The sequence below is a fragment of the Lytechinus pictus genome, chromosome 8, assembly GCF_037042905.1.
Source record: "Lytechinus pictus isolate F3 Inbred chromosome 8, Lp3.0, whole genome shotgun sequence".
Classification (NCBI taxonomy): Eukaryota; Metazoa; Echinodermata; class Echinoidea; order Temnopleuroida; family Toxopneustidae; genus Lytechinus; species Lytechinus pictus.
In genome coordinates, this window is record NC_087252.1 from 4027828 (window position 1) to 4045678 (window position 17851).

Below are 17851 nucleotides of genomic sequence, written 5' to 3' on the forward strand. Positions count from 1 at the left end.
TATAACAATCCTCTCTTGTAATCAAATTACATCAAGGTCTGACAGCTTTTCACCATGTAAATTTGATTGTAGCCATATTTCATGCCATTTATGTTTCATATCTGGCTTTGTGTAGTTTAGTTTCAAGGCAGTATGATTTTTGTCGCTCTCTGCTTCCCCCTCCGGCTACATTCAAAATCCCAACTGACCTGGTCAGGCTTATGTAGGAAGGATTGTTGAAATGATAATGCAAGGGTAATTTTGCTCTATTCTGTTTAAAAATATATAAATAGTTTTAAATAGCATCAATAGGGTTAATTACAATTTAAAAACACACACAAATGATGAAACTTTGAAAGAACAAAATTGCAAGGTAGAATCTACTAAGCTACAACCCACAGTACAGTCCTACACTCATCTTATTTCAAACAACCCTGTGCTCTTTCCAACACTATGTTTCGCATTCTACCCAACAACCTATCACATAATAAATAGCATATTGCACACCAAAATCCACCCTCCATCCCACATTCCATTTCTAGAGGCGGTGATTTTTTGTTTTAAAAAATTGTCTTTTCCGTTTCTGAAAATCTGTAATTCCGTTTCAACTTAATCTAAAAATGGAAATTCTGTTTTGTCACTGGAAATATACACAGCAAAAACCTGAATTCCGTTTTGCAAAGTATAAGAACCAAAAGGATTTTCCGTTTCTTTTACCTGTAAAACGGAAAATCACTGTCCCTACATTTCATACCTTACCACACTCTTTTCCATACTCTATCCCCACTCCATCCTACACTTAATCCCATCCAACCCTCAATTCCTCCCATGCTCCATCTTACACTTCATTCATACTCTAACCCTCACTCCATCCCACATTTCACCCCACACTCCACCACACACTCCATCTCACACTCCACCCCACACTCCACCACACACTTCATTCCACACTCCACCCCACACTCCATCCAACACTCCACCCCACACTCCACCCCACACTCCATCCTACACTCCACCCCACACCCCACCCACACTCCATCTCACACTCCATTCCACACTCCACCCACACTCCACCACATGCTCCTTCTCACACTCCACCCCACACTCCAACCCACACTCCACCCCACACTCCATCCCACACTCTATTCCACACTCCACCCCACACTCCACCACACACTCCATTCCACACCCCACCCCACACTCCACCCCACACCCCACCCACACTCCACCCACACTCCATCTCACACTCCATCCCACACTCCACCCAACACTCTATCCCACACTCCATTCTACACTCCACCCCACCCCACACTCCACCACACGCTCCATCTCACACTCCACCACACAAGTCCATCCCACACTCCACCCCACACTCCACCACACACTCCATCTCACACTCCACCACACAAATCCATCCCACACTCCACCCCACACTCCACCCCACACTCCATCTCACACTCCACCACATACTCCACCACACATTCCATCCCACACTACATCCCACACTCTGACTTACATTCTATTTAGACCACAGTTTTCATGTTTGAAATCATATTTTCATGCACAGGAGAGGTATTAATAATAAGACCACACACACTTCAAAACCCACCCCACCCAACCCACCCTACCATATATGCTCCGACCCAACTCCACTCTCTACCAAGGGTTAACAACCTCAGCTTTGTTCTTTTTTCCCTGTAATTTAGGTTCAGGTTTACAATTAATGTGATGTGGAAAACATCTCCCACCCCCTGTTTATCTCCCCCCCCCCCCTCTCTCTCTTTCAGAGAGTGTGTTCAGATAGCTATCTATGGTGTTTTTAAGACTGCCTGAAATGCCTTTATGCACTTTTTGGCTATTCTGGAGGATATATGTAGTAGGATCAATTGCGAAACATCATTTTTTCTCATTCACTTTTTGTTGTTGTTGTTGTTGAATATTTTCCCCTACTATTTCAGATGTATCTAGGCTCATTCAGGTCAGTATCAACTAATTCAGATAAATAACTAATGGGAATATCAGATTTATCTTAACTAATTCAAATTAATTTTGACTAATTCAGATTAATGTCTACTTCCCAGTCGCCACTCGATCTCTCAAAAGTATTATGAACACATCATTATTCTTGCCAGTTTGTTGCCCTATAATTTGGTATTTATTATTTCAATTTACCCGAAAGAACCTTGTAACATCGTAGGGGTGTACCACATATGGATCAGAATGTTTGGGGATGCATGCATGCTACTGTGATTACTTTAAAGCCAAAGGGAACATGAGCATGTAATTCATAAAATATCCTAGTCATGATGAAATGGAACCTTGCAAACCTTGAAATAATATAAAAGCAAAGAATGACTGAAGTGCATTGGACTTATTGGTAACAAATAGACTTGTCAGGTATGAACGCAAAGAAAACTCAACATGGATTGTTGGTATCATTGCCAATCAATGTTCAAGTTTACTCTATTTGAATATCATTTGCATGGATAGAGATAAAATTTCACATTCAGTATTTTTTTTTCTACTTTAACTAAATGTTTGTACCATTTAGGGCCTAAAGTATAAAATCTAAGGAGGAAATCTAAACTTATGAGGAAAGAAGAAGATTCAATACTTTTTTTTTTTGGGGGGGGGGAGTATTTTGCTTAATATAAGATGGGCACGGGTGAAGTAAAAATGTTACTGATATTCTGATTATTTAGCCATACCTTTACTGCCTGTGTGAAGTAATGGTAAATACAATGTATTATGGAGCTAATGGTATTAATATTTTTCGAACTATACTCATTCTTTTTTTTTGTCTGCTTCGAGAAAGAGCAAGTATTCGCTTTTCTCTTGTATTAATTCAAAACTATGTGGAATATTTTTGCCTCTGTTTTATTTGCCACCTCCCGTAACTATACTGCTTCTGCAAAGGTGAACAAAATCCTCCCATGGACCCATCTAAACCTGTTATTTCTTTCACTTGAGGCCTTTCCATTTCTTTACAAAGATAGAAAAATCCATGTTTTGACTTCCTTTTGTTCTTTTGTTTCTTTGCCAGCATTCCTTTCAATTCCTAATCCTTCTTTCTCTTCCTTACATTAACTTTCCCTTCATTTCAAGAACACTTCCATGGTTTCCTTGCATGAGATTCTGGGGATGATTATAATGCTATCTGCTTTTTCTGTGGCTTATTTCACAAAAGGGCACCCCGAAGCTGCAAGAAAAATTACATTTTTGAACAATAGTCGATTTATATTGTGAGGTCGGTGAATCTTTTGTGCATGTGTGAGTAGTAATTTATTCAATTTACTGCTCAAAATATTTTTGAAAACAAGATATCAAATGGGTTATTTTGTGCTTGATGATGAGGGGTGTTGCTGGGGGGCAAGAGGACACCCATGGTATTGAATTAATTGGAGCACCTGTGTAATTCATGTAACCATACAAGTGTGATAACACATTCCTCCCAATATTTTGCATAATCTGCTTTATAATCAAGTCATCTCTGTTTAGTCAGGTGTAGTTTTTCATTTTGTTGTGATAATTGTATCTCACTATTAATTTTGATAAAAAGAAAGGTGAAATTATAAATGATTATTATTTTGAATTTATTTATAATAGTAATTCATAGAGGCACTCACACTATTTTCATAACGACGAGTAGTAGGCCTACATAAATACACTGTACAGAATAAGTCCTCCAAAAGACTTAGTTATATCGTAACTGACATATCCTACAAATAAGTTTTACTTCATTGGATACAAAAAAACATAAGTTGTGAGCCCTATTTCTGTCTTTTACCCTTCTATATACTTTGTTATGATTGATGCTTGCTTTTGAAATATCTTAAGCAACTCCAGTGTATATTACTGCATCTTGTAAGATGCTGTTCTTCATATTCCCCATGTCTTCTCTACCCAAATGAAATGTACTTTTTCCACACCCTGGGGAGGACTTTAGCCACTGTTCAACCAATTTTGCTGAACAATGGAAGTAGTACTTGCATCCTGAAAAGAACCCATTTATGCACCCGGGTGAAGAGGGGTATATTGGGATCAGTGTTTAGCGAAAATTTACATGAGGGGACAGGTGCCCCAGAAATGCTCAAACAAGCCCTGAAAATTGATAAAAATAAGCCCCGGAATTAAGTGGGAAATTCTCATTCCCTGCAATGTTAATGGCAAACCATTGTTGTAGATATCAGGCAATAGGTTGTCTAAAATAGCCCCCGAAATTGAAAATGTTGGTATTTAGCAGCTGTCTTGTATAGAATCTATCCTGCAGATTCATAGTTAAAATTTGGGGAGTGTTTCACGAAAAGGAACATACAATGAATTCTATTGACAACTGCAATATGTTACTGCTATACTTGCATGTGATTGGCTAAGAGCTAATATGTCGAGGAATATCAGTCACAAGATACTAGATCAAACACTCCCCAGTTCATTACATTATGAAGTCCGCCTAAGAGAGCAATATCCAGTCATCCATCATACCTTTGCAATATCACATAGAGTGCATTGTTGATTTTAACACCTTTTTGTTAATAGTGTTTCTATAGTGAATGAAGCGACTTAGAAATGCTACTAAAAGCTCCCTTTCTCACTCTCAAGTTATTGTTGTAGAAAGGGCATAAACCATACTAAAAGCTGTCTATTATGTGCGTGTCACATTCAACATTCATCAGTGGTTGTTACTATTTCGTTCCCTTTTTGTGATGGTGGGAACTTTAGATGGAAAATAAAGGGATAGGATTTTTAGATGGATCCCTTATATGGATTAATGTGCAGTTTACCAAATAGATTCCGGGGAGATTTTAACACTTGGGTCTTTGATCGATTGTGACAGATTGAAAATTGTATTAGAATTCTATAGACCTAACGCATGTTGTTTGGAAAGATGACTATTATTAAATATTATTTACTATTAGTAATTGTAGCCAATATTGAAAGACAAACCTTGCAAGATCACATAGAATTTATTAACTTGAAATAGGTCTACTGTGTATGATCATATGAGAGTGGAATACCCTAATAAGCTACTTCACTCCTATTCTATATAGATTCATACATTGTATAATACAACTCCACTTAGTGAATATACATGTAGGCCTATAAACATTCATTTGGTTCTGCCCGTACTTGACCAAATCATAAGACAGGCCAGGCAGAGTTTTAATTTTTCAAGTGTCTGCTACAAAAATTGAATTGACACTTTTTGGAATGTGAAAGGAAATAACCCCTGTGATCTTAACAGCTGGTCTTCATTATCTTTTTCTGAGGAGGAAAGAGGGAAGGGGGTGGTAACAAGAAAATAGTAAGGAAAACTAATAAACAAACACTCTCAACTAGAAAAATCAACAAGTCTTTCAAAGCAATGATGAAACATCTTCCTAGATTGTTGCAGAAATCAATTAATATTGATTGTTAAAAGGCCAGTGGTTAACTTTAGGTTGTTACCGTATCAATTGATTCTTCTTTTGAATGAAGGGATACTGACCAGAGGTAAAGATGTAACAGTGGCCGAAATGACAGGCCTTCTTTTAAAGCTCCTTAAATCCATCTATTCACTGTGGATCTTTTTCTTCAGAGCATCCTTTCAGACACCCCCAAATCCTCCTTCAAAGAATTTTCGCTTTTATTAATGCGGGGAAGGAGGGAATAAAGAAAAAACAGAGAAGTCGAGTTAAGAATACGACTCATCTTCTTTGCATGATCAATTCCCAAGCCGCTCAAGCCCCGAAAGCCTGGACACTCAACCCCAAAGCTCCGGCCAGGGACATTCTCTATCCCTATTGTTCGGCCGCTTCTTAGGCCTTTCACCGCCCTTCAGAGGTGAGGTAAGAGATGTAATTGAAACCATGCTGCGTTACAGATGTATCAGAATCCAAAATCTATTTCTTCCCTCTTCTTTTTGAACTCTTTACTTTTACTTTATGCTAGGGAGGGGGGGGGGTAGATAGAGGGGTGCAGGTTTTTACCCTTAGGTGTTGAATAGGAGGATAGAAAGAGGGTCTTTTTATGATAAAGTAGAGGGTATTCCTAGCTTATCCATTCAAAAGGGATTTCATTGGGGGTAAAATCTTCAGAGTTGTCTGACCGTTTACTTGATGAATTAGTGGTGGACCCTCAGACTTTAATGTTTGCTATAGGAGACTGTCTAACTGGAACTTAATATTCAAATTTGATAGGTAATTGTTAAAGCCAGTATATGTATGATAGAATATTTGACTAATGAACATAATTCCCTTGTTTGCCATGATTGGATAATCAAGATCTACTCTTTTGATGAAAATTGTTCATTTAAATATGTTTAAAAGTATATTCATTTTCCATATAAGTAATTTTAAAGGCTCTAAATCAAATAAACATGGAATAGGCCTTCTGTATCGGTATTGAATGTTCAAAATGAGCCAGATGTCTGGGTATTAGTAGAACAGACCTACCGATGTGTATTTCTGTGTAAATTTTATAGGGGCTAAATTTTGAGAGTGTCTGTAAAACTCATAATATTCCTGTCGAAGGCTTGTTTCACATAGCACCAACAAGGAAATGAGATCTGATTACATTAAGTTGAAGTAGCAAGCGACACTGGGCAAATTTATGGGTCGATTCCAAGCGTTGGAAAACTGTTAGATCCAGGGTATTGACAGGAAAAGTCTGATCTATGTACAGAAAAAAAGAAAGAGAAAATGCAGATGAACCATGCATCATGGAATTGAATTCTAGTGCAAAAGTAACAACATTGGAATGGTGTGATAAACAACATACTTTGCCCATTGTTTTGATCAATTTAACAAATTATTTTCATTTGATTACACAATAATATTGGAAACAAATATTTTGTTGAACTAGGCCTGCATGTAGTTAGCAATGATGGTGAGTGATATTAAGAGAGCAATATTGAGCAGAATGTGAGGCAAATAGGCCATACATGTTTTGATCATCGCGTTTGCTTTTCAGTGTATTATAATTCTTCCCCATAATACATTACAATTAAAAACTAAAAAGGCATGTATTACCATTTGCACTATATATCTTTTGGCATGATCTTGTGTTGAAGAGTGTAAGGTCTGTTCTGCAAAGCCTAAGTTTCCATGACAGAACAGTTAGAAAAATAAGTTTACCAAATGCCTATTATTTTCCTACACTTATTCATCTTCTGTTCACGACTTACTAGAGCTTCTAGCCATGAGCAATGCATTGCACTTTGTATACCCATCCATGCCCCAGTGACTCTGCTTAGCCCAATGCAGCTCTACAAGTGAAAACGTAATCAAAAGTTGACCAGTCTACTTGTTTTTCTCCCCTCGCAAGGTTTTCCTTCAGCCGGATTGCCCGGTTCTTGCTCCAATAACGGCTTAAGGTATTTTTTTTGAGCTTCCGAAAAAATAAAGTATCTTCTTTTCTCCTCCAGTCATCTCTGGTAAGCTTTGGGAGTTGGAGAAGGAGAGATGTAATAGGATTCTGGCGGATAGATAGCGATGCGTGAAGGATTTTGAGGTGTCTTGGGATCGTCTGTCGCCATGGAAGGAGAAAGAGAGGCGGGATTAGTTGATCATGGTCTGCTGCGAGTTATTTCCAGTTTCATGGGCTTAATTATGATTTGAACGCTAAATTGCACCGTCAGTTATATAACTGTTTTCATTGTGCGTTTAATGGGAAAGTAAATTAAAAAAACTCCAGTATAAAGCATGGAACTATTACAGTTGCATTGATTGGGATTGGCTTATGTATGCCATTCTTGATCGTTTGTAGGCAATGAAAAAAGGGAATTGAATATTGACATGCTTGTTCCAAACATGTTATAAATGATCATAGAACATAGCAGAATTGATCAAATGATTTCCATTAGTTTGACTGTCAGGTTTGTAGATTGCCTCAGTAAAAAAAAAGAAACATCATTAAGTCAACATTTCGTTAAGATATCTAATGGGCAATCTGTATCTTACCCTTTTATGACACGTATTTCAGGTTTTTCCTACATTTGACCAAGCAGTCATGCAGCCAACAATGCTCAGAGTCTGGAAATGATCTATCAAGGGCCTAGGAAAATGAAGTATAATTTTTTTTATTGTATTTGTAGGCTGGATTTTATGATTATTTTTGTATGATTGATCACAAAATTCAGTTGTCTGATCTATTGCCCTGCTTTATGTCACAGAACCATTGTTTCTTCTCAGGGAACATGGTCTGAAAGCCGAAATCTCAAACCCCTTCTGTTTACATTTGATAGTTCATCTTCAAGAGCTTGAACATAATGGCAGTGGATAATTTTTGTAAAATGTGTTATTAATTTATTGAGACCCATTGAGGTGCCACTCGATGTATGCTTCAGCGATTATGGCCGGATGTAGATGGAAAAATACCATGTGACATCTTTAGTTTAGGAAAATTACATTTAGTAAGTTTCAAGATTTTGCCACAAAAGAGAGAAAAATGTTGGATGAATGTGCTTATTGAAATGGTTAGAAGGTGAAATTGATTATATTATTTAGATAAATATTGTAAATTAGTTTATGCATGGATCCTATTAGAACTGGTCTATATAGTTTTGACAAGTGATGGGCAGAGGATAAAAAACTTTGAAATAGAGGGAGATTGGTGTGGAGGGGTGGGGGGGGGGCTATCTTGGGGGTATTTACTTCGCTGAATGAAAGAAGAGAGCAGAAATTAAAAGTACCATGTCTCTTTGAAGGAGATGAAAGAATCCAACACATCTTACTTAATAAATGAATGGCATTGATGAACAAAGGAGAACTAAGCTGAGAAGAAAAGGGGGAGAGCCATAAAGCTGTTTTTCCCTCTACGAGCCCTGTATTGTCATGCCCCTATTGTTGGAGCACCCCCAAACCCATTCAACAATACCATGTGCCCGCATTACCTTCCCTCTTCCCTGATTCTTTTGAAAAGCCCTCTCACCCCGCTAGCTCCCTGTTCACTCTCCACTGCCGCTCCGTTAAGCTTGTTTTAGTTGATTGTCGAAGCCCGCTTGGAAGCGCTTGGAGCGAGAGTGTCCCTCGATCGCCTATTCTTCCCCTGCGACTCAAGGGGTGTTGTTTGTGCCACATTTGGCATGTAAACAACAAGAACACCAATGCAGTGTCTTATCTCTATCCTGGAGCTATATTACTGACCCATCGCTTGTCTTGGAGACCCGACTGTGCAGTTGGTCCATCTTTCCATTGCGCCCTGGCCATCCGAGTGTATTCTTCCATTTCTTGAATTGGACAATCCTGTACTCATTCATGTGCCTCAAGTGGGCTAATACATACTGCAAGTACTTGGTAATTGATTGATGTATCTGTTCGATGCAGTTATTGTATTGACATTCTTTGGAGTACAGTCACGATTGTGGTAGCACCCAAACAGACTATCGATGAGATCCGTTGGATGATTTTAAAATTGGAAATATCTTCCCTTCTTCTGTTTTGTGACAAATGTATCTGGATTTTGTAAGTGGAGTCTTGAGGAGTTTCTGCTAATTCTCTATCTTCAATCACCAGCATCGGAATATTTTGACAACCAAATTCTACCACATGAGTTGTTGTTTTAAGGTTAAAACATGGTTTTAGTACCATTAACCCATTTGTTATAAATTCAGAAATACAAGTATCTTCCCCAATATGGTTTTTATATGAAAAGCATTTTGCAACTGTAATTGCAGTGTGTCAGATTTTCTGTTAAGAACTACAGTTCTTGCTGAAATCTCTGTGTTTTGTTTTCACAAATTCTGCTTTGCCTTTTGCCAAAATTGTCTACTATTTCGCTATTGCTGCACAGGAAAGCAACAGGATGAGCATGAAGATTACAATTTTTATATGCTGAAATGAGCAGCCTAAATTGAGGAATGTCAGTACCAATTATTTCCATTAATATAAGAATGTGCGACAATTCCATATCATCCATCTCATATACATTTCACTTGATGTATACCTGAAAAAAAGCGGGAACATATGAGCTCTAGTTTTTAATAGTTTGAAAGTCTCATCCGCATGGGTAGTTTTTTTTTTGGGGTAGTATGTAAATTTTCATCAGCCATAGACTTTGGCAGATATTTCTTATCCACTTAAACTTTTTTATATGTATGTAAAAATACTGAGAATAAGATTTCAATAAATGTTTTCCTTCTTTACCATCAAAGGAGAATTATGTGATTTCCTTAGACTGGTAATAATAGCCATTAAGGAAAAATGGGATGCAAAATGATCTAGCATAATTTATATTTTTTGTTTAAATATATAGTCATTTTCACGGTAACTGACGTTACACGGCACAATTTTACACACCTTTCATTGTGTGTATGATTATCTCTAAAAAAACTAATGATGGGAGTTTGCTTTTAAGCAAACTCCCATCATTTGTTTAGAGATAATCATACACACAATGAAAGGTGTGTAAAATTGTGCCATGTAACGTCAGTTACCGTGAAAATGCCCATATGATGTCATAGATCCCTCGTATATTTACATCAGGCAATTGATCTAACAATATTACCTCGAAATGCCTCCATTAATTTTTGCTTTTCTTTTCTCTTTGTAATTATTCTGTTTCAGGAGAGAGTTGGTCTTATCTCGCAGAGGTTTTTGAACAATTATCTTTTGGATAAAGACGAGTTAAAGGTAGGTCTTAATAAAACTATCACTGATCCTGAAAATAGTCCTCTCTTCCTGCAATAATGTTTGCAGTGACTGAGTAATATTCAAAGGCCGAGTCTGATCGATGGGGCATTTCAAGGAACTTTCAATCAATTATAAGTCAGGTCCGGGTAAACTCCAAAATTAGTTGTTATGATAAAAAATGAGTAAATGAAATAATGACCATATATTTCTATCCTGATCAATTCAACAGTAGCCCAATGCTCTCTTATATCAGCCAAAATCTGCACTAAAATTAACTTGCATAATGTGAATCAGAAAATATTAAAAGGAACAGAATGTCATTCTCTCTTTCTAAAGCTTTTGGGGTGACTAAATTTGTTGTCCTGTCAAATGTTTATGCATGGGACTGCGCTGTGTACAGACCTGCCCATGAACTACAAGAAGAGTTTAACCGGGGCAAACAGAAAGCCTGGTTTCTCAACATTGTTTACCAATCAGATTTAGGCAATGACAGCCTCTTTACTCCCTCGTTTCCGCTCAGAGTACACAGAGAAAGAAAGGAAAAGGTTGGATGATAAAACGTGTAATAAGACTGTTTAGTGTTTGAGTGAGAAGTCTACCTGACATTCCTCTGCTACCATGCATATGCCTCGCTTTGAAGATGGTCAGTGATCAGACGTTGGATGGAAAAAAAAAAAAAGTTTTCTAATGTTCAAAAGAAAATGATATAATGTCATTTTCTTCAGTTTAATTGTTATTCTGATTAATTTTTCTATTAGATGGGGGAGGGGGGGGGGTCATCTACAGGTAGGACATCATATCTTTAGACCTACCTAACAGCTTAGCCTTACTTTTCTTACCTTTTCAAATGGGAAAATGGGTCAAAGCTTGGCTAATACATAGAGCATCATTGAAATAGGCGAATACTGTAGACATTTGGCCCCTCATAACTGCTTTTTATTATTATCATTAAAAGGCTGAAAATTGCACGTTTTATATGCTAAGAGCAACTGAATAGTAATGATTCCCTCTTATTAATCTTAGTGTGTAGTTCATGTAATTTTGGGGAAGCTGTGAAATTTCATACCTAGAAATTACAGTATTCTTCCTTTAGGAAACAAAGCTAATATATGCTATGCATTGTCACACCAAAGACAAAGGGTTAGGTGTATTTCAACCTGTGTTTTATTTTATTTTTTAAAAACAAGGAGATATTTTAGGTCAAAGAAGACTCGTAAAACCTACGAAATAGTGTTCAAAACAACAAAATTTATTTCTGGTTTGCATTCTTCCAGCAAACCCAGTGCAGCATAGTTTCTTCATGGTTTTTCCCACCGGAGCCGTTTGACTTCCCCCACTTTTGGAATCTATATTTTATTACTTCTCATTATTCCTCTAAGTTTTGTTTTTCTAAAGAATGTGGCAGCGATGGGATCGGTGGTAACATGTAAGTCTCAATGGCAAGGCAACTGGAGGACCTTTCACATCTGCCCGATCATGAAAATAACATGTATTTTGCCAGTGCAAATATGAAGTATTCATGATATCCTCGAGAGAACCTGCAAATCAATGCAAACTAATTTGTGCCAACTATTTATTAACCTGTAAACTACTGAAATTGGCAATTCCTATAGGCTTCGTACAGGGATCATCTGGTTCCAGTCAGCAATGGGCTAAAAAGGAGAGGACTTTCCCAAAGATTTCCTAAGATTCATTGTTTTTTGGTGAAATCGTTCAAATAACAATAATTTTACAAGTGAGACAAGATAGAAGCATATTCTTTTGTACAAGAATGTGGAGATTCTTGCTGATAACTGATAAATACAAGAACTCTGTCTGCTTTATGCTGGTGTAAATGAGTAAAATAAACTATCCGTATCACGTAGACCTACATTGCAACACGAACAGGTTATTGTGATTTGCAGCTATTCTTCATGATGACCTTGGTATGAATGTAGTAAGGGATGATGCGATCTCTTATGAATAAACATGAAATTGTATGTAACAGTGGGAAAGGGTTAACCTCTTATGACTAGGGTGAGTGTGCAAAATAACTTTCATGGAGGCCTAATTTGGGACTGGAACAGGAACTTAGGATTTTCAGCTATTCTTCACGATGAGATGGGTATGAATACGCCTATTCTTCATGATGAGATGGGTATGAATACGCCTAGAGCACAGGCCTATGTGATCCCTGGTGAATATGAGCATGAAATTGAATTTAATAGTAGGAAAGGGTTAACCTCTTCTGACTAGGGTAAGCAAACAGAGTCAAGTTCCTCCGGAGAACGACTCTCCTGCCAATTGTTTGAAGGCTATCCATCTTAATTTATGCGTGATGTCATCGCGACCTAGTGAAATATGACCCAGGGGTCACCTGTGCCTTGACCTCAGAGCTTGATCTGGTTCTTAAGTGTGGAATGTATTTGAAATTTCAAGCACCATTGTCAGCCTGCCTATAGGTATGACTGTTGCATTGTGGGGTATCTGGGCTTTGTTTTATAGAATCTCTTGATATGCACGATGTCCCTATTAATTGCTAGTCTATTGTAGGTCCCAATATCTATCTTTTTACTTGCAGGCCCTGTTTTCTTAAGTTAATATGCAAATTGCGAATGGTGTGTTGCAAACATACCATTTATAGATTTTCATTTTCATTTTCAATCAATTGCTAGTCAATTCTAGGTCCAAATATCAATAAAAAAATCCTGCGGGTCCTGTTTCATATAACTTTTTAGTATGCAAATGGGGTGTTGCGATCAATTGCTAGTCAATTTAACGAGTCTCTATCGTAAATCGTGCAGTTAGTTCCTTAGTTGCAATTGTTGATGGCCTCTTGGTTCTATCCTGTAGCATGAAAAATGACACGCAGGCCATTTATCGCTTGCAAACTTGCAATCAAAGTGTATGCAGGTCTATGATAAGAATGAGTGAAGAGATGATGAAAAAAGTCAATACAGTTCATACACTGCAAAGTAAGATAGAGTATTCATAAATTAAGTTATGCAGATAGTACAAAAGGAAGGGAATGAGAATCAGTTGAAAGGTATAAATGAAAAGGGCAAGGCTATGGTTTTTAAAGGAATGATATCACTACATTCTGCTGTTTAGTGGGTGGTTGGATTTCTTCAAGCTTACATAGAGGCCGTTCTCATTACGCTTTCTAAAACTAGTTTACTGGAAACCGATTCAGGAAACCACTTTGGAAGATCGCTTTGCTAGCGTTCCCACTTGATCACACGAAAGTGGTTTTCTAAATCACTTCACGTAAAGCGCTCTTGTTGCTGTGGAAACTCTCTCAGTGGGGTGACACGTTTCGCGTGAAATTCGAAACCGCAGTATAAGCATTCTACACCTGTCGTGTGGATTAGCGCGCTCAAAATGTGCGAAGAACGGTTGTGTCCTCACTTACGCTAAAGCCAGTTTAACGAGGCAAAGCGATCTTGAAAACTACATCGCGAGGTGGTTTTCCAAACTGGTTTGGAAGATCGCTTCCAAGACCGCTTTGACCGTTCTCACTACGCGTTAAACTAGTTTCTAGTAAACTAGTTTTAGGAACGTAGTGAGAACAGCCTCTATGTCCCCCATAATCACAATTTTCATTTATTCATTGCATAGTTAGGGTTAGTTATTCATTGCATATTTAGGGTTTAGATTGATCATGGAGATCAATGGAGTCCTTTAATAGCCAGTCAAGTATTTATTTTTTCATTAAGTCACTCTTGATTTGTTGCAGTTTATATAGTGACAATTTTATTGGAAAGCTTTGAAAATCATGGTTAGATTGTAGGCATGTAATGTATCATAATAGTTTAAGATCTAGGAAGTCTTAATTCACACCCAAAATTTTGGATATAGATGAGTAAAACAAAATTTGCTGACACTTACAGATTCATGCGGACATGAGTATTGATTAAAGTTTGGAAATAATATCTAGAATTTCATGTTATTTTTCTCCTTTCTGAACAGTTATTTACAAGAGTTTGGTGCATAAATGCAGTATTACAAACACCTCAAGTTGGATATTTGATTGGATGTTGCAAAATGCCTTTCCCATTGTATCAGAACTTAGTTTCATTTTTGAATTCCCAAGTACAGGTTAAAGGAGAATGAAACCCTTGAAACCAGCTGAATCCATATCAAAGAGAAAAATCAAAGAAACATATTGTTGAAAGTTTGAGGAAGATTGAATGAATAATAAGAACGTTATGAGCATTTGAATATTGAGATCACTAATGCCATGTAGATCCTCCTATTGGCAATGCGACCAAGATCTGTGATGTCACAGACGTACAACTCCCTCATTACTTTAGTACTTATTTCACTTATATTCTCACTTTTATAGAGTATTTCACAAGGTGAGGTGTTCTCTTTATGAGAGGACAAGTACAGAGGTTTCACAACATTATATCATTGATGAATCGTTTGTCATATGATTAGAATGAGCAAAAAGAGATGTTTTGGGGTATATTTTCAGTGTCCAAAAGGGGAGAGTTGTTCATCTGTGACATCATAGATCTTGGTCGCATTGCCAATGGGAGGATCTCCATAGCATTAGTGATCTCGACATTCAAATGCTCATAACTCTTCTATTGCTAGTCCTATTTTACTCAAACTTTTGTTGATCTTATTCTTTGATTTTTCTGCTTTCACAAAAGCTAACTTGCTCCAAGAGTTTCATTCTCCTTTAAGAAAGCCTGTGATATCCTCTTTTAGTTACATTCCATTCTGGTGATAAGAATGACTGCTCAATTAGGGACATAATCCATAATTCTGCACATTTTTCAATCTATAAGAAACTTGTCATTCAATGTGCCTCATGGGGCTTCAGAGAGCCAAGATTTAATGAGATAGGGTTCCTTTATTATTAAATTTTATTGTCCCTTTTTCGCTGATAATGACTGATTGCTCATTTTTAATCCGATCTATTGAAAGTCTAAGCAACGGGGGAGTGTGTCATGAAACTATTAGTATATGTTTTTCTCACTGACTTATTCACTCATAGCCAATCAGATGCAAGGATTTCAGTAGCTTGTAACCATAGTCGGTGATCTTCACTGTCTATTTGTTTCGTGAAATGCTCCCATGGCTTCATTCTCACTTCGCACAATATTTCATGACTTTGAACATTTGTTTTATTTTGACAGGATAGGCCGTAAATCTGATAAGTCAGTAAAATTTTAGTGGGTTTTCTTGAAGAGGTGTCTCGCTACTTTGGATATGATACTCTTGGGTGTGGGAAATTTATTATATAGTCATTTGGCCCTTTGACCCTCTTCATTTCAATGGAAAATAAATAATTTTTTTTTGGCAAATCCTAATCTAAGGTCTTTGTGGATCTCTTCTTAGAAAGGTTTTTCTCTAGTTCTGAATAAGAAGCAATACAACATTTCCTGCCCCCACCCCTATGAATTCTCATTCTTTTTTTTCTTTTTTTTTATATATAGGCCTATTTTTTCTGCTAGATTTAGAAATTCAGCAGCCCTTCATCAGCTACACACATATATTTAGGCCTTTTCATTCCTTCTACCCTATTGTAATTTTTCAAGACCTAAGGAATGAGGTGAAATAGCCCCCCCCCCCTTAAAATGGAATTTCCACCCAAGTCCCCCAAGCAGCATTTCATTTTTTTATAGTTTATCTATTTCTTTTATAGATTAAGCCACTCAAATGTCTGAAAAAGTATTGTTGTAATGATGTTATGAATAGGAAATTCCCATGACCTTCCCCATCTTCCACCACATCGCCTCCTACCCTTTCTCCCCCGCCCCAGCTACCCCCCCCCCCCCACCAAACCGGGGGGGGGGGGCTATTGCCTACTCCCACTTCAACTGTCATCTTTCTATCTGTGTAGAATTTATATCAGCGCCTTGTCTCTCTTTAGAAGTTTTATTGTCATAACAAGTACCTGAGAGAAGATGAACCACAACACTTATCTAATAGGTTAACAGTCATGCACTCTTTGAAAGGGGGTCAGTCTCGCCCCCATAAATCTTACTGGTATCATTCAGAGGGTGCATTCATTCATGCTATTGCGACCTTGTTTTAAACTTATAGCCTGCAGTTGTGATCAAGGTTTGCTGAACCGCATCATGCACTCGACTTTGAATGCCATGGAATGTTGACCAATGTAGGATGGGGGGGGGGGGGATGGATGGTGCTTTATTAAAATTTTTGGGCATATTCAAATCAGTAATTTCTAAATTATAGTAAAAGACAGTAAAGAATAATAATTACTGTTTAGTGCAAATTATTCAGATCAGTTTTGGACAGGCCTAAATAGTCAGTGCATGTCTTTAACTGGTAATGGAAATTTTACTTTACAAAAAGTTTGTATATTGTACTACACCCAATCCACTCGTAACAATTATTCTGTGTCTGTGACTCTGTTGCGTTCCCTATATTTTCCCGAATTTGTTTTTGTTTTTGTTTTGTTCAAGTGAAATTCAATTATTCTATTCTTAAAGGGGTCTCTTGTCTCTGGGGACTTGTGCTACTCTGTAAATCTGTTGGTCGGTTCCTTTTTGAGGTAGACCTCTGCTTGAATTTTTCTTGGGCCAGGACTCGATTAATTGGCCTCCATTCTTCTAGCCCTCCAAAACTTGACATTCCAATCATATTGGTTTCCTTATCCAACTAAGGTGATAAAAGCTAGGGTTATGCCTTTGGTTGAAAGCGTCTTTCAAGATCGTTCTTGCGGCTTTGAACTCCCATGCCAGATCCAAATCTCATTTCTCAGAGAATTCCCTGTTTGCTTGAAGTCTTGGGGTCACACGGCAGGGCAAGAGAAACAAGTATCGTGATAAAAATGATATCACAAATCTCGCATCTCTTTGTCAATTGAAAAGAATCAGCGTGACAGATATATGAACTCCCTTTTTTAATCAACAAAGATTGAGAAAGATTGGCTTCATAATCACAAACAAGAAAAGTCATATTGTGGATTTTTTTGTGCCTGTGTGCTTAAATGCTTTCAACGGGTAAATGTTTGCGGTGCAATTAATGCGAGATTATAATCGATATCTAGTCACAATTGAACCCGAGATTGACAGAGTGCCTCATTGTGGGTGAAGTTTGACAGTTGTAGCACATCATCAATCAAATGCGCAAAGAAAAGAGTCGCCGAAGAATGCATTATTATTCTTCCCGGCCATTATTGAATTATTTCTAGTAGTGTAATCTTTTGTGCGTCTGTATTGCGAGCCGATTTATGTGCAAATAATTGCCCAGATTTGGCTGAAGGGGTATGCTGAACTTGACTGATGGGTTTGAGTTTACACTGAACT

General features: G+C 37.5%; 1 protein-coding gene across 1 annotated transcript; it reads left to right on the top strand.

Moving 5' to 3' along the window:
- Window positions 1–807: 807 nt before the first annotated feature.
- Window positions 808–1506, top strand: LOC129267383 (uncharacterized). The gene has a single exon (XM_054905097.2). It carries the CDS (start codon window positions 808–810, stop codon window positions 1504–1506), a length of 699 nt encoding a protein of 232 aa, XP_054761072.2.
- The last annotated feature ends 16345 nt before the right edge of the window (window positions 1507–17851 follow it).